This window comes from Notothenia rossii, assembly GCF_949606895.1.
Source record: "Notothenia rossii genome assembly, chromosome: 1".
In the NCBI taxonomy this organism is placed as follows: Eukaryota; Metazoa; Chordata; class Actinopteri; order Perciformes; family Nototheniidae; genus Notothenia; species Notothenia rossii.
The window spans coordinates 18,290,051-18,314,447 of NC_136912.1; the positions used below are offsets into that span (position 1 = coordinate 18,290,051).

Sequence of the window (24,397 nt, forward strand, 5' to 3'; positions counted from 1 at the left end):
GAGAGAGAGAGAGAGGAAAAGAGATGCCTCGTTTATTTCCCCTGTGTTATTGTCAGAAGTTACTGGAAACTTTTGAATAATGTAGTTCATCTACTTTTAGTAGTTTGTTTAAATGTTTTAATTATGTTGTTTTTGTTTGTAGAAGTGCATCATTCCTTGATTTATTGTAAAATGAATCTGAACTTTTTGATCTGTTATGATGATAAACTGAAGCCATCTCTAAAGTGAGTTTTAAATCGTCCTGCTTAGTTTACAAGGAAATTATGAAGAGGAACAAATTAAATGGTTTGAAAATGATATCTATCTGGTAGGTGCTGACGCTGTTGGCGGTTCTAGTGTTAACACAATTTAAATTAAATATGTGTAATGGCAAATGCCATATACAGGACTGTCTCAGAAAATTAGAATATTGTGATAAAGTTCTTTATTTTCTGTAATGCAATTAAAAAAAACAAAAATGTCATACATTCTGGATTCATTACAAATCAACTGAAATATTGCAAGCCTTTTATTATTTTAATATTGCTGATTATGGCATACAGCTTAAGAAAACTCAAATATCCTATCTCTAAATATTAGAATATCATGAAAAAGTATACTAGTAGGGTGTTCAACGAATCACTTGAATCGTCTAATTAACTCGAAACACCTGCAAGGGTTTCCTGAGCCTTGAAAAACACTCAGCTTGGTTCAGTAAACTAAATCACAAGTATGGGGAAGACTGCTGATCTGACTGCTGTCCAGAGGACCGTCATTGACACCCTCCATCAGGAGGGTAAGACACAAAAAGAAATTTCTCAAAGAGCAAGCTGTTCACAGAGTGCAGTTTCAAAGCACATCCACAAAAAGTCTGTTGGAAGGGGGAAATGTGGCAGGAAACGCTGCACAACCAAGAGAGATGACCGCAGCCTTAACAGCATTGTGAAGAAGAGTCGCTTCCAGAATTTGGGGGAGCTTCAAAGACAGTGGACTGAAGCTGGAGTCCAGGTATCAAAAGTCACTGTTCACAGACGTGTCCGGGAAATGGGCTACAATAGCCGTATTCCCATGGTCAAGCCACTTCTGAACTCAAGACAACGGAAGAGGCGTCTGACTTGGGCTAAGGAAAAGAAGCACTGGACAGTTGCACAGTGGTCCAAAGTCCTCTTTTCAGACGAAAGCAAGTTTTGTATTTCATTTGGAAGTCAAGGCGCCAGAGTCTGGAGAAAGGCTGGAGAGGAGCAAAATCCAAGTTGCTTGAAATCCAGTGTGAAGTTCCCACAGTCAGCGATGGTTTGGGGAGCCATGTCAGCTGCTGGTGTTGGTCCACTGTGTTTCATCAAGCCCAGAGTAAATGCAGCTGTGTACCAAGAGATTTTAGAGCACTACATGCTTCCGTCTGCTGAAAAGCTCTATGGAGATGAGGAATTCATTTTCCAGCATGATCTGGCACCTGCCCACAGTGCCAAAACCACCAGTAACTGGTGTACTGACCATGGCATTACTGTCCTCGATTGGCCTGCAAATTCCCCTGACCTGAACCCCATAGAGAATATGTGGGGTATTGTGAAGAAGAAGCTGAAAGACACCAGACCCAACAATGCTAATGAGCTAAAGGCCGCTATTGAAGCATCCTGGGCATCCATAACACCTCAGCAATGCCACAGGCTGATTGCCTCCATGCCACGCCGCATTGATGCAGTAATCCGTGCAAAAGGATTCCCAACCAAGTACTGAGTGCATTAATGGACATTTTCAAATGTTTGATTGTGTTTTGCTGTTATAAATCTTTTTTTTTTACTTGGTCTGAGGAACTATTCTAATTTTTTGAGATAGGATTTTTGTGTTTTCTTAAGCTGTATGCCATAATCAGCAATATTAAAATAATAAAAGGCTTGCAATATTTCAGTTGATTTGTAATGAATCCAGAATGTATGACATTTTTGTTTTTTTAATTGCATTACAGAAAATAAAGAACTTTATCACAATATTCTAATTTTCTGAGACAGTCCTGTATGATTCTCTTCCCTGGAATTCTGCCTTTTTGAACAGACTTTTTGAGTCCTAGCTATATTGTCTACAGCTCGGGTTAATATGAATCTAATATAAATGGTAAATGGACTGTACTTATATAGCGCTTTATCCAGTCTTTAAGACCCCTCAAAGCGCTTTACATACTACATGTCATTCACCCATTCACACCCATTCATACAGAGCAGTGTACCTTACTCTATAGGACCTAACATTCATACACATTCACACACCGTTGGCCATGCCATCGGGAGCAACTCAGGGTTAAGTATCTTGCCCAAGGATACATCGACATGTTGACTGCATGGGCTGGGATCGAACCCACAACCTTCTGGTTGAAAGACGACCGCACTCCCTCGCAGCCACAGTCGCCCCCTAATATGAATGTCATCGGTCTAAATTAGATTTCAAATGATTAACTGTGTATGTAATGAAGATCATATTGTGGGTTGAATCCATTTTCATAACCACTGTCTTTTAACTGATTTAAATGCGGAAACTGGACTTATTCATCCGAATTTCGTATGACTTGACTTGACTTGCTTGACTCTCACCACAGTGACTTGGGACTTGCTTGACAGTTGTAGGTCAAGACTTGAGACTTGCTCATGACTTCCACATGTAGGACTTACTCCCACCTCTGGTATATATACATATACAGGGCCGTCCCTCCCGTCAGGCACCGATGCGCGTATGCGGCGCATAGTGTGGTGTCGCCGCTGCGAGGCCCCACCAGTTGGCCAGGGACGGCCCTGTACATACACCTTATTATTGTCCCTTCATTCAAAGCACTGATGCAGCTCTTTGTTCCAGGGAGAAAGCAAAACAAACTTGTTAAAATAAAAGGTTTACAATATACCAGACAGGTAGCTACATTATACTGAAATACAACATTTTGGTTATTGAGATAATAACATAATATTTTAATTTGAACTTTGTACGAAGAGGAGGAATACTTTTGGGGGAGAGGCAACAGGGTAAACATAACAAAAACTAGTAGATACAAGCATGAAAGCATTTCTGTTGATTTCCTACATTTATATTTTTTATTACAAGTTATCTGAAACTGATTGTTTATTAAAAATAAACAGTGTCTCATTAATATGTGTGCTAATTTGCATGCTTTTCTGTAAAAACGTTCAGAATATAGATAGAAATAAAACTCAACTGGAGCTGTCTGGCTCAGAGTATTAAAGAACCCTCATTTTTTTTTAAACAATTAAAGGTTAGTTAAAAAGTCGTTGATATTCCATGCATTTGCAAGGTTAATAAGGTAAACGACATCTAGACCATGGATAGTTACCATGAACGTTTTCTGACTTTATTTCACTTGTCAGTTTCCAGGTCAGTGTTTATCTCAGTTAGCAAACAGTATGATTGCATTTTCTTGTGAAAAGAAAAACAAAGCGTCTATTCAGAGCTGGGATTGAGTCATGTCATTCTTCTTGTTGGTTCATTTCTGTTGTTACACCACCTCACATTTAAATAGCTTCCTGCAGCTCGCTCCAGGACAGGGAAACTCTCAGACGCCTTATGTCCTCAGTGTAAGAGATCATATTACTTTCTGCACAATAAAACACATCAACAGTGTGAAAATATGTTTGAAGTTAGTTAGAATATGTTTCTCATGTTTTGTAAGTTTACAGAGGAGTGACAGCAGAATCAGGTCATGTCATGCAGATAGTCGTGGTAGATGTCAGACAGGGGTAAAGTGCTGAATGGAGGATTATTTCAACGTGTTGGAGCACATCGGCCTGCGTGGGTTTGGTGGATTGAAGGAAGACTATTGTTGAGGTAAATTCAGAGACACTCACAAAGCTAAACTGTCCTTCCAAATCCACTCCATCCATCACACCTGCTGCAAAATACTATAAGATTTATTAGTGACAGCAGATTTAAAAAAGGCTGTAATGGAGGGATTAGATGTTTTTCATATATGCTTTTTCTGTGACAGCAACCTGAATGAGAAGGGCCGCCTGTTGTGGATGAAACTGTGAATTACAAGCTGAAGAGTGTCCACGTTTCGAGCTGCATGTTTAGTGTTGAATATGGAATAAAACTTGAGAAAATATAAAGGTCTACAGTTAATATGTGAAATCTATATGTTTATGGTTGGCTACCGAGTCTGTTGAAACTGTTGTATAATTGATTATACTTATATAGTCAGTGTTCGTCATAAAAGGCAGTTAAAAAATGTGTGGTTAAAAGGCCAATTCAAATAAATCTATATAAATAATACCATTTAATGAGATTTTAAATGAAATAACCAATTTCAGTGCGTTATCTAACTATATATATATATATATATATACAGTGGGGCAAAAAGGTATTTAGTCAGCCACCAATTGTGCAAGTTCTCCCACTTAAAAAGATGAGAGAGGCCTGTAATTTTCATCCTAGGTATACCTCAACTATGAGAGACAAAATGAGCAGAAGAAAAATCCAGAAAATATCATTGTCTGATTTTTAAAGAATTTATTTGCAAATGATGGTGGAAAATAAGTATTTGGTCAATAACAAAAGTTCATCTCAATACTTTGTTATATACCCTTTGTTTCCAATGACAGAGGTCAAACGTTTTCTGTAAGTCTTCACAAGGTTTTCACACACTGTTGCTGGTATTTTGGCCCATTCCTCCATGCAGATCTCCTCTAGAGCAGTGATGTTTTGGGGCTGTTGCTGGGCAACACAGACTTTCAACTCCCTCCAAAGATTTTCTATGGGGTTGAGATCTGGAGACTGGCTAGGCCACTCCAGGACCTTGAAATGCTTCTTACGAAGCCACTCCTTCGTTGCCCGGGCGGTGTGTTTGAGATCATTGTCATGCTGAAAGACCCAGCCACGTTTCATCTTCAATGCCCTTGCTGATGGAAGGAGGTTGTCACTCAAAATCTCACGATACATGGCCCCATTCATTCTTTCCTTTACACGGATCAGTCGTCCTGGTCCCTTTGCAGAAAAACAGCCCCAAAGCATGATGTTTCCACCCCCATGTTTCACAGTAGGTATGGTGTTCTTTGGATGCAACTCAGCATTCTTTCTCCCCCAAACACGTCAAGTTGAGTTTTTACCAAAAAGTTCTATTTTGGTTTCATCTGACCATATGACATTCTCCCAATCCTCTTCTGGATCATCTAAATGCTCTCTAGCAAACTTCAGACGGGCCTGGACATGTAGTGGCTTAAGCAGGGGGACACGTCTGGCACTGCAGGATTTGAGTCCCTGGCGGCGTAGTGTGTTACTGATGGTCGCCTTTGTTACTTTGGTCCCAGCTCTCTGCAGGTCATTGACTAGGTCCCCCCGTGTGGTTCTGGATTTTTTGCTCACCGTTCTTGTGATCATTTTGACCCCACGGGGTGAGATCTTGCGTGGAGCCCCAGATCGAGGGAGATTATCAGTGGTCTTGTATGTCTTCCATTTTCTAATAATTGCTCCCACAGTTGATTTCTTCACACCAAGCTGCTTACCTATTGCAGATTCAGTCTTCCCAGCCTGGTGCAGGTCCACAATGTTGTTTCTGGTGTCCTTTGACAGCTCTTTGGTCTTGGCCATAGTGGAGTTTGGAGTGTGACTGTTTGAGGTTGTGGACAGGTATCTTTTATACTGATAACGAGTTCAAACAGGTGCCATTAATACAGTTAAAGAGTGGAGGACAGAGGAGGCTCTTAAAGAAGAAGTTACAGGTCTGTGAGAGCCAGAAATCTTGTTTGTTTGTAGGTGACCAAATACTTATTTTACACCATAATTTGCAAATAAATTCTTTAAAAATCAGACAATGTGATTTTCTGGATTTTCTTTTTCTCATTCTGTCTCTCATAGTTGAGGTATACCTAGGATGGAAATTACAGGCCTCTAATCTTTTTAAGTGGGAGAACTTGCACAATTGGTGGCTGACTAAATACTTTTTTGCCCCACTGTATGTTTTTCTGTCTAAAGTCTGCTTCCAACCCTTCTTGAAACCCTCTTGCTTGACAAGACAATAAAAAAAGGAAAACATGACACATCGCATTTTTATGAGTTTTTATTAATTTGATTTTTAGGTGTTTTATTGTTTTTTTCTCTCCAAAAAAATCCTGAGGTATTCACAATATAATGGCATTTATTCTGTTTGAAATGAGACTGGGGGGAGGGGGGGATAAAATACAGCCAAAAAACAGAAAGAAAAGAGAAACGGGCAGTTAAGCTATTTCGATGACACAACTGTAAATAAATCCACGGTGTCGTACATAAAGGAGCCTTTGAACTGCAACAGTGGAGACTGAAGTCGATCCTCCCCCCGCCCTGCGAACTAGCATCATGCTATCTAGACTGCATTTAGGAAAACCAAGCATCAAACCTCAAAGATGTTTCAAAGCAGGGAGTGCAGGTTAATAACAAGCCAATCCGTCCACTATCATAGCAGTTATCATCAGCTGGAATACCTTCAACTTAAAAACACAAATCTAGTGTGCTTTGTATCTGGCATTCAGATTAAAAACCATCAACGTTTCAAACAATACAAGCTTTAACTGTGAGTTATTAGCAAAGCACTACAGTTCAAATACACCATGCTGTGGCTTCTTTAAATCAGTTTGTTTGTTTGTGCCTTCTGAGAGGGTAAACAGTAAACAAAGTCACAGTAAAGCCAGAAACAGAAGCACCTCACTGTGCTGCAGGTTTCTACTTTACCTGTTACAGACTGTACGTTAGTGTGATGCTTGAATACAATATTTAGCTTTTTGTACACAATGTAAAACTCCTCTACATTGAGTCCTGTTTGCCCTCCACAAAAAAGCAATACATAAAAATAAAACAAACCCAAAAAAACATACAAATGACCAATAAATAAATATCAGTGAGAAAAATACACTGTTGAATAATTTTCTTGCTCTGTGTCACAGATCTATGATTGATAAAATAACTGCTGCGACTTAAAGAACATAAGGAAAACACCCGATATTCTCCTGCACAACAATCCCAAATCTGCAACGCAAAACAAAAAGAAAATAAAACCCATCACAAGTGCAACATCAGTCACGAGTCTCAGCATTAGGAAAGAAAAAATAAGCTCTGGTGTTCGACCAATCAGCTCAACACTACAGCATCAAACCAGAATGAATAAAAAAAATCATGAAATAGAATAAAAAAAATCAAAAAGCAGTGGGCAGGGATGAGAGGGAAAAATAAAGAAATTAAATAACAGCACACCATTTATGACCCAAACTGGGGTAACAAGAAATAAAACGATCATGATATCTGATCCAAGGAAAACAATACATAATAATAATAATAAAAAAATACTATTCGACTTTCAGCTCAGAGGTTGTCTTTACGTGGCGGTTTCAATACGGTGGCAGACACTACAGCGTAACGGTGAGGAACCATTGCTCCACCTCGCCAGTAAAGGAAGCTCTGCACTGTCTGGGATCACCCATTTATTTCTTTGTTCAATTTGGTGTCATCTTTGCCCTGAATAATAATAATAATAATAATAATAATAAAAACAGTAATCATAATAAAAAACAATAATGGACAAATGGATAAAAGCTAATAATAATGATCACCATCGATAAAGACTTTTGGTAGACAAAACTCCCACACGGCTAACTGAAAGAAACACACACGGCACAGGGTGAGGGGAAACAGGACGATCTCTAACAAACACTTTCTGCTAATAATGACACAGCTCCTGCTCCACCACGGGTCCAAAGTGAAAACAAAAATATATATTGCAAACATTTCTTTTTTTAAAAAGGCAAGAAAAACAACTAAAAGTGTGTATTTTTCTAAATAGACAATAATTCAACATACGGAAATATGCTTAAAAATTATAAATAAGGATAAAGTTTTGTGCATCCCCGCCCAAACCCACCGTTGTCGTAGAAAGAAAAAACAAAAACAATGGCAGTTACAACGGAGACGATAACATGCAATTGATATACTTTACAGCATTGATCTGTATCTCCCCCAAAACTACAAACCCCAGTCTAACCCCGCGTCCCTCCCCGACCCAAATACAATCCTTAAATATTTGTCAGCTCATTCACAACACATCTCTCGCTCTCCCTCTACTCTTTAGCTGAAGGCGCTGTTTAATCACACTGCGAGGGGGCGGGGCTCAAAAACAAAGTGTAGCTAACTCCAGTTTGTTCGTAAATCTGTGAATGAACAGGAGGATCTCTCCCCCCATGGGAGCAAGCTGACATGCTTTGAATGACTGCATAGTGAAAATGATATTTGGTTTACTTACAGACGGTTTCACAACAAACACACACACTGTTTTGATACACCTCTGGCAAACTGAAATACACATAAAGCCACTATTGGCAGGAGCCAGCATTGCTGTGGAGAATGGGATGACTTTATACATTTGATGTGTGTTACAGATGTTTCCTCACACACACACATGGACAGCCATTCTGAGCACAGCTGCCTTGACTTGTTTCACAGAGGTGTTGTGATGGTGTTTGCATGGAAATGCACACAAACAGAACGGAAGAGTGAGTGTGTGTGTTTTAGCAAAATAAACATCAGCTTAATAACAAACAGAGCACAGCAGGAGACTGGGTGCTGCTCCGTGTTCAGACACACGTACAGAGTTTATGATCGAGAGTTTTAGACAAGCTAGCAAGCTAGATAAGTTCCAGGTCGTTTAAAAATATTAGCTCACAAAGTATGTGCACACAGGTTCACTTGTATTACGAAGTTGGTTAATCACCAGAATAATCAATACTACAGTCCTGCATCTGGTGGGGTATCTGCAAACGTGTGTAACGGGAATAACATACATTTATATTAAGTCATAGGCACGTGTACAAATTAACAAAATGTGGACAGACAACAAGAAATATGTTGTTTTTCTAGAGATAAGTCGAATTAAAATAATGGTGCAGGATGTTTAACAACTGGATCAGCTAATGTTATTAAGCGTAATCAGCAGCCATATTGTGAAGGACTGCCTGCCCTGATTGCACAGAAACTCTCAATCACTATCCTTGACAGTGGTATCGGGCAAAAAAGGGTACATTCTCCCCAATCTAACCAGAGGAAATATCAATCATTCTACAGGGTTTGATTAAAACGCAGCAAGTGTGTTTAATCGTAATACCTATATTAACGGGTCAGGTCAGGGCTTAACCTGAGATGATGCGGTTAATGGATCATTTTGACACTCTTTATGCAGAATGTCATTAAAGGGACACTGTGTTTTTCAATATATTTAGTTTTAGTTTACTCATCAGTAGTAGTATGTCTTCTCTGGAACTGGAGGGAGATTTTCTAAATGTAAAAAGTATCCCTGATGATCATCATGGATAATATAGAAACGCTATAATTGGCCTGGCTGATATTAGCTTATATAGATATAGATATAGACTGTATGGATAGATCCGTTTTCATCATTTAGATTTAAAGTGAGCATCAGATGAGATGGGCCTCTGTTTTAAATAAGTGCACCAGTCTCCTCCTGTACAGTATAACACACACACTCAGCACTACTACAGTACAGTGCCCCCCCCCCCTCCCACTAGCTATAGAGATTTCATATATATATCATAGCAGAGAGTAATCAATTATAAGGTCAATAACAATAGTCATAACAATTACACGCTTTTGTATTTACGTTGAGTTTTGACACCTTTGGTGTGAACTGTCATGTTGTCAAGCCTGCAGGCGACCTGTGGACAGATGGAGGGACGGGGGGACAGGACACAAATTATCTGGACAGACAGACCTCCCCTCTAATGATAAACTGTACAGTTTAGTGTGACGTCAGGAAATAAAGGATTAACTACTTCCATTACACAGAGCTACATTTGAGGTGTTGTTAATATTTTGTTGTTAGTTAGTACTTTTTATAAATCCAACCTCCCACACTTTCTCTTCTTCTCCCTCTCCCACTTGCTTTCTCTCTCTTCAGACTTTCTCTGTATTTGGTAACACGTTGCATTATTTTACTTATTTGGCTTCAAAAAAAGAATAAAGTATTTGTCCTTTGGGGAAAAGAAGTGACAGCAGCGTCTAAAGCAATAAAAAGTAGCAGCGGTAGCAATGTAAATAAATAACATTGTTTCAACGGTAAACATCATAAACACAACACGCTAACTCACTCGCTAAAATCATAGTTGGTAGGTTGGTGTGACGCCATGAAAGCTTTTTACAATAACCAGCTAGCCTGTTTCCTCTCTCCTTATTCACACACTTACTTCCTGTCCTCCACCTCCAGTTTGCCTCTGACTATTCCCAACTTCCAATCCAACTTCCTTAAATCTCCCCGTCTACTTCTCACCACACTCTATCGCCTCCTCTCGTTTAGCTCTCCCTCCTTTTTTCTGACATCTCTCTCTCCTTCTCTCATACTTCACTTTTCCTCTCTTTATCGTCGCCATTTCGCACTTCTCCGTGTCTAGCAGTGATTTGGTTTTCTGAGTGACGGGGGACTCTGCATATCTAGCAGGTTTCGGCTGTTGCCCGTCAAAAGGACTCTAGTCAGTCAGTCTCTGAAGACCTGCACTCAAAGTGTGTACATCTACACATCTCAGTTTCAAACACATGGACCTGTTCAGGTGAGCTGGACACAGTCAATTTTATCTTTACAATCTTCGGGTTCAGGGGTCTCAAAGTTCAGTTTCCCACTGGCAGGGACGCTTCTCTAAGCTTTCTGCATGAATGCTAACAGCAGCGCTGAACGCCTGCGTGCCATTGGTCTTAGCCTATGACAGCTTGTTTGGGACTACTTGATTAATCAATTAGTCGGTCGATGACAAAAATATTCTAAAACCATTTAAATAATTAAAGAAACATTTCTGAAGGTTTTCTGGTTTCAGTATTGCCAGAATTCAAGATGAACTGCTTTTCTTTGTTTTAAAAGATAACAAGGATATAAGGTTTTGGAAATAACTGTTTGACTGAATTATTAAAGTAAAGTAAGTAAAGATTAGTGATTCAGAGATACTGAATAAATCCTTATTTGCAATCCTGGGAAAACAATCTTTCAAACTAAAAGACTATGAAGGCAAAAAGCAGCTTTGACACCAAACAGCTATATTTAAGAATCAACTCTCAACATGTGGGCAGCTTCACTGGATCTGAGGCTTTGAGACCCCTGCTCTAGGTTCTCAAAACAGCACAAACATGCTTCTAAAGATTTGTCTCTGTGGTTTCTGAGGTCTAAATCTTTTGGCCTCCACCAACAACAACCTACATGCAGCCTTTGGTCTGGTCACCCTGTGGAGCACTACGTCACACTAAACAGCAGAGGCCGACAGAGAGGAAGAGGTAGACAAACTCAGAGTAAGAAAAAGCTCCACAGGTTTTAACATCTTCCTCTTTGTACAAGATAAGCTCCTAACCTCTCCCTCGCTTCTCTAGCTTGTAACAGTTATTCAAACAACCAAGAGTACAACTCCCTCCTTCTTCCACTTTATCTGCTTCTCTCTCCCACACTTCTAGAAAGAATCCCTTTCTCACTCGTTGTTTCTCTTCTTAGCATCCCTCCATCTCTTTTAGTTTAGCTATGTTATTCTAAACACAAAACCAAACCAACTCCTTCTCTACAAAGCTAGAATGCAACACTAATTTTTTTGTAAGTATTTTTCATTGTGTTTTTCCTAATTGTGCAGCTTCTAAATACACCATACGGGTAACCTAAACATCACTCATATCAAAATGAATGAAAGTTACTATACTTAACATGTTCAAATCAAGCACCGCTAACAGATGAATGTATTATGGTGCGAGTGTAACAGCTGTAGTGTGAAGGTGAATAAATGGCTAGTAGATATAATCTCACTTTTGAAAACAACCAGTGACTGTGTCTTGATATCCATACACACACACACACACACACAGGTTCAGCCTGAGAATGTGTGATCATAGAAAACCTGAAGAATCATAATTGCACGGGACATTTATGTGTCCTCAGAAAGGTTTTTATACCAGAAAGATTCATGTTTGCTAATGTAGCAGATGCTTTGTTCCAGTGTAGTGACTACTCTGTTCCAACGGCTTGGACCGATGCTGAAGACATGTAGGTGAGAAACTAAATGACACGTGGAGGACATGTAGGAACACAGTTTGTATGCGAATGTGCGGCTATAACACACACTATACTGTGACGTGATGATAGTGTGACGAGACAGTGTGTAAACAAATGAAGCTAACTACAGTGTGCGCATCCTTTTCTCTCCCCCCCCCCCCCTTCCCATGTCTGCCTGTCCAGATTCAACAGACTGAGAAACAGAACACCTGTGTCGTCCGTCCGTCCATCCCTCCATGGAGGCTCCGCCCCCCCCCCCCCCCCCTCTGTGGGCTATTCAGGGTCTCTAATGGACAAATGGACAGGCTGGGTCTAACGCTAGGCTTAGCTGCTAACGCTGGGCTAGACTAGGGCAGACTGAGCCGGGCTGGGCTAGGCTACCTACTGAAGAGCGAGTGGAGCTGGTGCTGGTGGCTGTAACACTGGCTGCTGCGGGGCGACTCGGTGCGGTCCATCACCGCCTGGAACCAGCCGGCCACGTCCACGTCCACCACCTCGTAACGCCGGATGAAACTATGCTCCTGGATGAGGAACACGAGGAGATACAGAGGGGGGGGGGGGGGGGAGGGGGTTTAGTCACATTGAACCATTTTGTCATTTGGGTGAATCTCAGCAAAATGTTTGTTGCTCATTATGACGAGTCTCTTACCAGCAGCGTGTGGTATTTTGGCCTTTTTCTGTGATCCTTTGTGAGGCTGTGGAAAGACACACAAATAAAGTGAAGCTTCAATAAGAGGTTTTAAATACACATGATATATTTGGAAGGAGAGGCAAGTCTCTTTACAGAACCTGCTCAAGGCAGGACTGTTTTGTTGTTGTTTAGATTCAAGATTCAAAGCTTTTGATGTCATAGGCACATAAGCTACAGTGTAGAAACGGCAATGAAGAACGTATGACCCGAGCTCCTCCAACAATGCCACATAGTTATATAATAAAATACAAACATAAAAGATAGTGCATAAAGTCTGTATACACATAAATAGAATATGATATATACATATATATTTAAATATTGTTTATTACAGCGAACAGAGGACAAGATCAAATAATCTAAAAGCATCGTCTCCAGTTCTGGATGTAATTATGTGTTCAGTTATAAAACCACCACCTGATGACCTGAGAGTTCAAATGAGTTCAAGAGTGGGATCTGTGCTCACCAGTCTTTGACGAAGGACTGGAAGTCGAGGGAGAAGCCCATGCCGAGGGGCAGCAGAGGAGGGTCTTCCTGCAGCACTTTGGTCAGAACCTCAAAGTCTGTCTTACAGTTCTTGTAGGGAAACTGTCCCGTGGCCAGCTCCACCTACAGGACACACAGAGCCGTTAACATCCACAACGAAGCAGCACCACCTCTTCCTTTATATCATTAATTCACAGATATCATTTATAGCCAAACATAATAAAAAGGTAACACAACAAATAATAAGGTACAGAAACTAGTCATTCACAATGACTTGTTCAATATGCATGGTTTTTAGATGTGTTGCTTATTTCGTACATTGACACACTTAAATGTTTTACAAAAAATGTAAATACATGTCATTTCAATCCAATATGCTGGAGAAGAAGTACCAGAGCTAGCTCCAATTTTAAGGGCAAGTACTTTTATTTTATTGCAATAAAATGAGAAAAGCTTTACCAGAGAGATGCCAAGGCTCCACACGTCTGCTCGGATGTCATAGTCAGGTTTGGTGGGATCTGGAGGGTCTATTCTCTCAGGCTGCAAGAACACGAGAACAGGTGTTATCACATTTCCCTTTTGTGTTGGACAGGATGTGATCAGCTTAATGTTAGAGATACTTGTTGTGTCTTAAGAGCAGTGTGTGTGAGTTTTGACTCACCGCCATGTAGGCAGCACAGCCGGCGCTGCGGGTCTTGGCTTTGGAGTCGACGAGGCGTCCGCTGATGCCGAAGTCACACAGTTTGATCTGACCTTTATCGTCCAGGAGGATGTTGGAGGGCTTCACGTCCCGGTGGATGACACCGTGTTTGTCTTTCAGGTACAGCAACGCCTTCACTATCTGGAGAAGAAACGCACAGCACAACAAATTAGAACAGAACAGGTGAGCAATGCTGAACATCTGCAGTGTTCATACAGAGGTTACAAAATAAATCCAATCACGAGGCATCCCGCTAACCCTTACCCTAACTTCAGACAGACAGCCAAACTCATACAAATCAGGGATGTGCACAGGTACGGGCTTATGTTGCCCGGGCAACGGCCCGTTTGGCCTTTTTGGCTGACCTGCCCCTCTGGAGAGAGCGAGAGTTTGTTTTTCTTTTTTCTGTTGTGGCCGAATCAGCATGATGAGCCCACAATTAGTATTGTAGCGTCTCGCTGCGGGAAACACACTTTGTCAGCGCTGTCATCTACCGGTGCGTGAAGACCACCTCAGTGTCGGATTTTGGAAACTTGATTTTGAGTTGTCTCATGGCAGTTAGGGTATAAGGGACAAACCAGGGGACTTTACTTCCTCTTTATACCGTCAGTTATTTACAAAAGAACACCTAAATATAGCCTACTTGTTGTTATTGTGCTTCTGTCTTTCTGTGTCTTTTTATCTGTAAACTCCCTCAAAGGGGCCGCTCGCTCTCTTTTCTTGATCGCCCTCTCATGGGTGAACAGTTCACTGACCCACTTTAGTTTGACCATCTCTGTTACTAAGTTATGGAATAATAAATAAATAAATAATTAGATACCTTACCGTTACTGGCTGCGCTCATAAAGAATGATAAGAATAAGAATAATGCGTATTGAACTGGTTTCATTAATTAGTGAGTTTATTTAAGGTAATTAGTTAGAGGCCCTATTTTATGTCTGGACTGCACAGCAGTTACAATGGTCTGGTCAAACTACATTAGAACATAATTGTCCCCATTTTGTCTTTAATAGTTACTAACATCAGATATTTAAATCAAAGAATTTCCCTGGTTTGCATTTTTAAAAACAAGTTACCGAATGCAATAGTCGCCTTAGCTTATTTTTTTATGAGATGTGAATTACTGTTCAATTTAGTTGATGTAATAATCGTTTGGTTTCTTTTACATTAAAAACAAGTTACAATTTTTAAAAAGGTCTTATGTTTTTTATCGGAGGGAGGCCCTTTTTCCAGTTTAGAGCAATAGCCCCTCCAAATGTCTGTGCACGTCCCTGATAAAAATCATCTAACTAACTCTAAAGTACACAACAAGCAAGTGTCTTCAATAAGTAGCAAGTGCTATGTGAACAAACCCCTGCAACATCCATTAATAACATTAAATAATAACAACACCAAACCTGCAAAAAATATAAGACAATGTTATGTCTTGAGGAGACTGTGAAGTCTTTTGGACAAAATGTCCTCTCCATTAAAGGCAGCTCATTCTGGAATAGCCTCCCAACTGAGATACGGGATTGTCCCACTCTCAATAGTTTTAAAGGTCAACTTAAAGAATGGTTGAGCAACAAACAGACGTGCAATCAGCGCTAAATGCACTTTAACACAGGCGTATCTCCTCTAGCACTTTATGTAAGCATTATCTCTTTTTAAAGTGTTAATGTGTCCCGGTTCAAAGAAACGATTCAAATGAAAAATGTGGTTCTATATTTTTCTGTTTTGGAAAATACTTGAATAGTGAAATGAAAGCACATTGTGTGAATGTTGCATCTGCGTGGGAGTGTGTGTGTTTTTCCACTTACTGCTACGGTCATCTTCCCGAGGATGCGCTCAGGCATGGGGCCCTGGATTCTCTTCTTCAGCTTCTCGGCACACGTTCCCATCAGCTCCATGGCAATGAAGACATCCGTCTGTACACACACACACACATCATTTAAACACATTTACCAAACACATTGACACAATTCACCTTTGAGTGGTTCAGTTGAGGAGGGGGCACGGGGGTGAAAGGAGTCAGATTGCATGGGAATATAAAAATAAACCAGAGGCTCCAGTTTGTTTGGGGAGACTGCATTTAGCAGCGGAAGTGCTCCGTTTCCTCCCGTCCTACTATTTGTTGTTAAGAATAAACACTGAAATGTATTTTGGGGACACCCACGTTGGTAACTATGGCGCCATAGCACTGGATGATGTAAGGGCAGTCGTGACTCTTCAGCACCACGTCCAGGTCCATCAGGATCCTCTTGTTCTCATCTTTGTTTCCTGTACGGCGCATTTGCTGGTGACACACAACAGAAACAAGCCATTAGAAAAGGACAAAACAAAGACCCCTCTGGTGAGCTGACTGCCTGGTGGTTAAACAGCTCAGTGGGCTATAATTAAGACGTCTCTTCATTAAGAGGGCTGTTATGTGAGGTTATTAGTGCCACCGTGTTGGGAAATGAGCCACAATCAAAACACAACGGGAAGTCAGAGAGCTAAGCCGGGGTTAGCATCGCGCTCCTGATGAATTGTATTCACGTTTGCTGGTGTTTTAGAGTTCATGTCTTTATGATCCTCGGCCTTTAGGGACCTTTTTGGTTGCATTTTGAAAATAGGCCTTAAGCTAAGACATAACCAGTGCACTCATTACAATTTGTTTCCTCATATGGTCGATTTGACATCATTAGTAAAGCATAAATAACTACAAATAACTATAAATTTCTCTTGTAAAGAAGACCATGTATGGCATGTTTAATGACACTGGCTACCTGTCTAAATGAACATGGTGCGAGGGGTGCTGTCATTTATTAGGAAATCCAGCTTTCAATTTGTTTGGCACAGCTTAAATACAATAGTAACACCAGCAGCTTGCAAAGAATGCTAAGGATTCATTGTGTGAATGAAAGAAGTAGTTGGAAGCCTTTACCAACTCCCGTCAAATTCACCTAATTGAAAAAGCTTCAAAATGGAAATCACATTTACATTAGATAATATAAAGATGTTTCCTATTTGTTGTGCCTCTCTGTATCTGTATTATTAAATAATTGTTCTCTTGTTAACATTTCCTGTCTAGATTTTGACACATATATATTTGTACATCGCAAATTGACAATCAATCTCAACAGCTGTAGGTCATGGGACCCTATAGCCATAACACTTTTGCCACGGGGAAATATGAAATCTTAACCTAGGAGATTTAATTTCCCAGAAAAGTGGAGGATTCAAATCACCTCTCTGTACCTTTGTTCTGTTTAAATAAATAAGAAGCAAGTCCTGATGAATGTGTGGTGTAAACAGAGTGCGGGGTCTTACTTTCACAGCGATGACATGGGCGGTCTTCTTGAATCGTACTTTGAAGACTTGTCCGCAGGTCCCACTGCCGATCTCCCCCTCACTGATCAGGTCTGTCACCTCTGCTGGATACCGCTGTGAAAGGAACAGAGAGAAATAAGTCTTTAGATTATGCTACATTTTGATTTACTGGTTAAAATGTTAATGTTGTCTCTTTGCGATATCCCCGAGCTGAAAACAGATGAGAGACCAATTCAGATGTTCTGCTTCGTAAGGCAACAGCAAACCCCTCTGGGCAATTTAGTCACAAATGTTTTGATGTGTAATTAAGCTGCTCCCCCGTTGGCCCCGCCTAAGAATACCATGACACAGCGGGAAGATAAATATATTTCTTTGCCAAAACTAATTATTTGTGACTGAAATGAGAGTGACGATTGGTCAAGCAATTGACGTAGAAACCCCTCTGAGCTAATGAGAATAAGTAATAACAATCAGGAGTAAATCATGTTCTCAGGCATCTTCAAACCCTGACAGGCACTGACTGTGAGACGGGACCTGAAGGCTAGCAGAGGGAGAAAAACAAACTTACAGAATTGAGGCCGAGCCATAGCTAATCTCAATGTTATCTTGTTAGACATAAACAAATACCTATCCAAACTGTTTTCATAATAATCTGTGTGATGTAAAGGAGAAGCAAAAGGCCCGGGGCTGTTGTTTCCCTTCATAGAGATTCTCTGCTCTCCTCAAAGACACTTCAGTAGTCTGGTATGGATGTTTGCTTTTATAGGGCTTTGACTTTGACCTGGTTTGTCTCTGTTTTCAAGAGGTCCATAGACATTACAAACTGGTGACTGTGGTTTGTAGCAAATGTGACTCAAAACTAAGTCAAATAGAAGTAACATTTGTTGGGGACTTTTTTCGGCTGTGGAATAATACACATTTACTGCTTTTGGGAGTTTTTACAGGAACAGGTTGGACTACTACTGTATGCGGGACTGAGTCATAATATATGACAGTCTTCATGTCCACAGTACACAGTAGAAGGAATATGTTGCCCCGTGCAACAGTGTGGCACATTAATATGTTTTTGGAGAACAAAAAGGGGCAAATCAAATACATCCAATGTACTAGGACGTCTAAGTTGTTTTCCTGGTAGAAGATGAGCAGACCATAACCATGTATCACCTGCCTGATGATCTCTCACCCTGGTTATCACTTATGTATTTAACAAAGTGTTGGGAATCAACATTTTTCAGACTACAGAAAGTCAACATGTGTCACATCTCACCGTGCCGTCGATCTTCAGGTAACCCGTCTGTTTCATGATCTCCTGCAATTTCTGGTCTATCTCTGCACTGTGGGGACAAAAGACACCATGTGAGAGGCTGCAGGAGCTACAGTACGGATGTTTCAGTCTAAAACTCCCATAGAGGCTTCTGTGTGTATTTCTGTACACACTTTAAACCCACACACAAGTGTAGATGTACTACGTGTAACACAACCTGCTTTTCTTTAGGTGACCTTTTGTCCGGCCCACGTTCCACTTTTAATGTTGTTCATGTGACGATCTTGTTTTTATTATGTGAGATCACTGTAACTCTATTTTGTCTCTTTATGTTAACTAAATATTTGTTCATAATTATTTTCAACCAGATAGTTGTGACTCAACATTAAGACTGGCTGACTTTCGTTAAGTCATTGCTAATAATAATTGTACTAATCACTTTCCCAGTTAAGTATTTTATTCAGAAAACAAAATGTAACCACATGTTAACCAACATCTCACAACAGCATTAAGTCTTTGAATTATATACAGTCTTTTTCCTAAAAAAAGAGAGGCAATTATCGATGCTGCATAAACAGTCATTTTAGGCTAAAAACTTCAGTTTCTAGGGTAGTAATTAATCATCGAACATCATCATGTTACATACTTCTCTAAGCTCTTCTGCAGGGCGTAGGGAGGGGTGGGCAGCGTGAGCATGTGTCGCGGGCGGCTGGGGTACGGGTGGTGCTGAGGGGAGCTCTCTGAAGACGAGGAGCGGCTGCCTCCATCGTTGGCCAGTGGCAGCTGGAGCGCTGGGGGGGGGGGGGGGGGGGGGGACATGACACATTAGAAGCAGACAGGAAAATAGAGCGAGTGGTACAGTGTGTTTTGCACCCGAGGCCAGCATGCCCGAAGGTGTAAACGCATGCATTTACTGACTGCCTCATTGCAGTGGGTTTAAAGAGGTCTTGCACAAATAGAGAAGGAAGTAATGTGTTATTATTTGCTTTGTTCAACACATTTCAGTGTTTCAATTGACTTTGCATTTCCATTGTGAAAATCTGGGCTTCAGGTTGTTTTTTGCACCATTGAAAGTGATTGAGAAATCCTTTGGAATGATCGTATCCTGTGTATCAAGTGAAAAAGGGTTCCCATGAGACAGCCAGGGAAACTGGCCTTTGCGGGGTCAAAGTGTTCTTTCACTCCAGCCCTGCTATCCACACTCTGGGTAGGATTTAACCAGCATATGAACTTGACTTGTTTTCATTTCCCCGAGATTACAGCTTTGTTTTTATTTCGCTGATGTCCCAACCTAATGTTAAAACAAACAGGACGGTTATCTCACAGCAAAAGCAACACCATTCTCAGGCAGGGGAGAGAGCACAGGGTTAGCCCACAGCTTGGGAGGTACAGTTTGGGGATGTGGATGTCGACAGTTCACTTTTAAAGGAAAACTAGGGTTTATTAATACTTGGGTTTTGTTCATCAGCTGCAGCCTTGGCTTACGTTATGCACTGTACACACGAAAAGGACTGCTGAGATCTCGGCAAAAATACAAAGAAAAGACCAATAAGGAAAGCAGTACAGGGCTTCAGTTGTAATCAATCCATCACTGTACAAGAAAACTTGGTGTGTGTCAAACAACTTGTCAAAGTTAACCCAGCTAGTCAATCTGGGAAATGTACTCAATGTTTACAACCTACGGTTTGGGTAATCATTTCAAATAGATGTATCTTTGGTGAGCATAACGTTATCATCACTAACAGAACTGACAGCCTAAGTAGTGAAAATACAACCCAGATTGTAATAAACTGCAGTTTGACATAACATCAACTGATACCACTAAACTATTTCATAAACAAGACGCCATATTGACTGGCTGTTGCAACATGCTGCCAGCCCTGTAGGTCTAACTCGTTCATTCAAGGACAAGTTAAGACTCAGCTGACCTTGTTTATCAGGTGTACGTGCAAGCACAGACTCATTTCCAAATTGTGATGTAAAAGAATTTCAAGAAAACAATCTAAAGTGATGAAAGCACAGACCTGTCATGCAACCAAATTAAAAGACTATGTGTGCGTTCCATAACCCATAGTAGCATACTTTTTAGTGTCCTTGAAACAGTGAAGTCCCAATACATAGCATGTTAAATCCAAGAAGCAAAGAATACCAGGAAGCCATATTATTGCATCATTTTGCAGTATGGAATCTGGCATCTGTCTATTCTGACTCGCAATCCTTTGTGAAGGGGATATCTTAGAAGGACAATGTTATGAAGAAACTGTCGACATACTAAATGTGACAGTACATGCTCTGTCAGGGAAGCTGTGAAATATTTCGAAAGTAAAAAAGAAAAGTATGCCATTTAGAAAACAGCGTGTGACTAAGTATTTAAGGAGTGGCATTAAGAAGTTTAGTTTTCATTCATTATCATCAATTTCACAACAGCAACTTTTTACACGTTTGGAACCAATATGCAAACCCTAAGAGGACCATGCAGCCATTTTTAATATTAATATGATTAACAGTATGTTTGTAGTAGAAGGCTGGCCTCTCTCCTGAGAAAACCAGCAGGTGGTTTATATCCACGAGTCACCTGTGGAGGGATGCGCCTGTAAGGGGAGAATCAGTTAGTGAAGGAGAGGAGGGGGTTAGTATGGGGAGGAAGAAGGACCCAGGCAGTCTTTGGCACAGATTGCATCTCCATAGTTCGGCTGGCTCCAGATGAACGGATGTGAGGACAGACGGGCAGACAGAAAAGGAGACGAACAAACACACAAATACTCGCAGGCAGTGCTGCACCGCCTCCAGCTCACACAGTGCTGCTGCAAAAAGAGAGGAGGCGCAAGGGGGGGATGCCAGAGGATGAATAAGAGACTAACAACATCAAACAGAGAGAGAGGAGAACTTCGGCCAAAACTGCATAGCACAGACTAAGCTGGAAGTCAGACAGTCAGTCAGTCAGACTCGGACAGGAAGTCTTCAGGCTCCACACACAGAACACAGAGAGAGAGAGAGAGAGCAGCCAGAGTGTTCACTCCTGCAGACGGACCAGAGGGGATGCTGGATTAGAGACTGTGTCGGACAAAACACAACCCAAAACATTGTGTCGTGCAGAAAAGCTACATGCACCATGATCTCTGCCTCCAGCAAAACAAAGGTTAATTATTTGATGCACGTCCACACAAACACACACTGTGGACATCAACACACACAAACACACACTGTGGACATCAACACACACAAACACACACTGTGGAAATCAACACACACCAACACTGCCCTGCCACTGGCACAGACTCACGGTGAGAGAGGAGTCAGAATGGAAAGACAGAGAGGATGTGATTAGAGGGGAGGTGTAAATAACTGCTCGGCTAAAATATCAGAACTGGTTTCACAGACAGACTTAGCCCGTTAGCAGAAGGTCTTAATAAAAACGTCAGACACTGTTGTCAATGTATTTCTAACATTCAAGAAATGTAAAACCAGTAAAATGTTTAAACTTATCAGGCAGATGTACTTATTTGCCTTTGTGATCCACGTATTTCATTTATCGTTGTTGTGCTTCTACAAACATTTGAGATGTACATTTAGATTTACTAGAGAGTTAATTGACTATTATAGTCATTTGTTCAGGCATTTCTCTCAGTCTTTTTAATAAGACTGAATGTAAGAAACGAGCATTCAAGTGTAAAGAAGACACATGAGTAATTGCAGTAAGTGAAGAGCAGTATTGAGAGCCCATTACAGGCAGGAGTTAAAATATGGAGCTAAACTTAACTGGGCAAAATGTAAGGAGCTGGATGGCCTGTGTTCTTCTCCGATAGGTTAAAAAAAATACGAAAGATAAGGAAGGAGGGGATGGGAGGTGAAACGGGGGACAGAGGTGTTGGGGGAGAGAGAGAGAGAGAGAGAGGTGCAGTGGCAGAGAGAGCGATGGATTGAATGATACCTGCACGCTGGGAAGGGGCTGGAGCAGGACTGAGCTGGATCACGATGACTAGACAGAGGAAAGAAAATATACACATACATGCAAATTACTGCACTGTATGACTAACACAATCAGACACACACATACACACACAACCATACACACATCTCTCAAGAAATTATACAAATACACGGAAAAATACATTCCGACTTGTATGAGTTCTGTGTTCTCTTCACACAAACACATCTGAGGTTTTTTTCTCCCGAAAATGTTTTTATGTGGTTTGGTAATATAATGGCTGTTATCCGATTAACTAAATCAGATGGTATTGAGGCAATACTCCTTTTTAGCATAGGATAATCATTCTATGGCTTTGATTAAAAAGGCAACGCTTCTTCTTTTTGAGAAGTTTCAAAAATTGAAAGCTAAAGTAACCTCTAAAAAACACATTTCAAACAAAAGGCACAAAAGCAGATTTGTGGTCAAGGTCTCTTCAACCTCATGAATAGACAAGTGATCTGTAGGAAAGAATGATCTTTAAACAGTCAGTGAGCGAACAGGGTTTCTGATATCGGTGACAAGCAGTTTTTAAAGTCCAATATGTTGCCACAGAGTTAGTTTTGGTGTAACATGTCAGTGCAGGCATGATGTTGCAGCACTGAACGAGCCAGACAGTCTAAAGAGATTTTCATTGTTTTTTTAAAGCTCTCTCTAACCCACAGTGAGCCATCTTTCTATTATTACGGATCATGATTGTGGAACAGCCTCCCAGAAGACCTGACTGTCATACTTTTAAGAGTAAAGTCAAGAACCACCTTTTTAAATTTGGTTTTTAACAGAATTTTATTTTATTATTATTCAATTTAAATGGTATTCTTTTTTAATATTTGATTCCTGTTTGATTCAGTCCTGCATTGGTATTAAGTGTTCTTTTTTAATCACAAAGCTGCTACTCTGGATATACCTGAGAAGGGGGAGATAGTATTGTTACTATTTTTTGTAAATTGGCTATGTTTTTGGTTTGTGAAGTACTTAGAGTTACATTTGTGTATGAAAAATGCTAAATAAATAAAGTTTGATTTGATTTGATGATTTTCTTCTCAGGGCCCAACATTACAGTTTCACCATATCTTACAAAACCCAAATGTACTGACAACTGTAAAGGGTTTTATGACAATGAGTCTGTAGCAGACTAAAATTCAACCACCATATGTAAAAAGTAGTTTATAAAGCTTGAAGATATAACCAACGCCTGGTAACGTCTGTAGAACGTTAGCTAACAGAACTGATAGCTCCCACACATTAGCGTCTGTTTCGTCAAGGGTCAAAACTGCCACTGAAAACTGACTTTGCCGCAGAAGACACAAGCACACACGCTGCTTAATAATAACGTGAAACTTCAGATACACTACAGATAAATGGCATCTCCATTATATTTCACAACGAGGTTGAACACTACATCAGATTTGACGATGGGCCCTGCCACCGACTATCACTCATAATGCTAGCTTGTTAGCCTAGCTTGTTTGACAGGACAGTCAGAGCAGATTTCGGGACGTGACTGCCAGCGAGACATTTGATGACACCGCTTTATTTTTGATTTTATTTTGCCTCACTCACTATAGAAATTGTCCTACTTGTTAACTAAGTGATTCGATGGTAAAATCAAACAACTGAGCTGAGTCGGTGTTTGTTTATGTAGCTAGCCTGTTAGCATGTAGCAGCATAACACCTCCTCCTCCCTCCGCCTCTCCGATCTTTCCCCCTGCTATTCTGCCCGTTACCGACACCCCGGTGCTCCCCGGTGGACACTCACTCGGCCTCGGACGTGATCTCTGCGGACTCATCTCGATGTTAAGGTCGATTCTCCTGCGAGCTTCTTCATTTTCTTGCTTTAGTTTCTCCTCGATTCGCGACAACCTCTTTTCCAGCGACGACATCTTGAAAAATTGAGCACCATGTAGTTCCCAGTAGCGCTCTCGACTCCCTCTCCGGCAGGCAGGCAGACTGGACGCACGCACACACACAAT

General features: G+C 40.8%; 1 protein-coding gene across 2 annotated transcripts; it reads right to left on the reverse strand.

The window, feature by feature from the left end:
* Positions 1–6,016: 6,016 nt before the first annotated feature.
* Positions 6,017–24,381, reverse strand: map2k7 (mitogen-activated protein kinase kinase 7). 2 transcript variants are annotated; one of them, XM_079682114.1, is made up of 12 exons: positions 24,184–24,381; positions 22,389–22,436; positions 19,104–19,248; positions 18,461–18,527; positions 17,194–17,307; positions 16,058–16,177; positions 15,702–15,809; positions 13,864–14,043; positions 13,662–13,742; positions 13,183–13,325; positions 12,675–12,720; positions 6,017–12,546 (listed from the first exon to the last, which is right to left on the reverse strand). In XM_079682114.1, the coding sequence occupies exons 1-12, from the start codon at positions 24,305–24,307 to the stop codon at positions 12,403–12,405; spliced, it is 1,320 nt and encodes a 439-aa protein (XP_079538240.1). In that variant the 5' UTR covers positions 24,308–24,381; the 3' UTR covers positions 6,017–12,402. The 2 variants fall into 2 exon arrangements, with proteins under 2 accessions (XP_079538240.1, XP_079538241.1); XM_079682115.1 differs by lacking the exon at positions 22,389–22,436 and having other exon boundaries at positions 24,184–24,380.
* Between the last annotated feature and the right edge of the window lie 16 nt (positions 24,382–24,397).

What these genes read in the sequence shown, in the direction of transcription:
- map2k7 (XM_079682114.1), bottom strand. Translation starts at nt 24,307, where the DNA reads ATGTCGTCGCTGGAAAAGAGGTTGTCGCGAATCGAGGAGAAACTAAAG. An exon ending in AGCCCCTTCCCAGCGTGCAG is followed by an intron (nt 19,249 to 22,388) that starts GTATCATTCAAT and finishes CCCCCCCCCCAG; the next exon opens with CGCTCCAGCTGCCACTGGCC. An exon ending in ATGGCGCCATAGTTACCAAC is followed by an intron (nt 15,810 to 16,057) that starts GTGGGTGTCCCC and finishes GTGTGTGTACAG; the next exon opens with ACGGATGTCTTCATTGCCAT.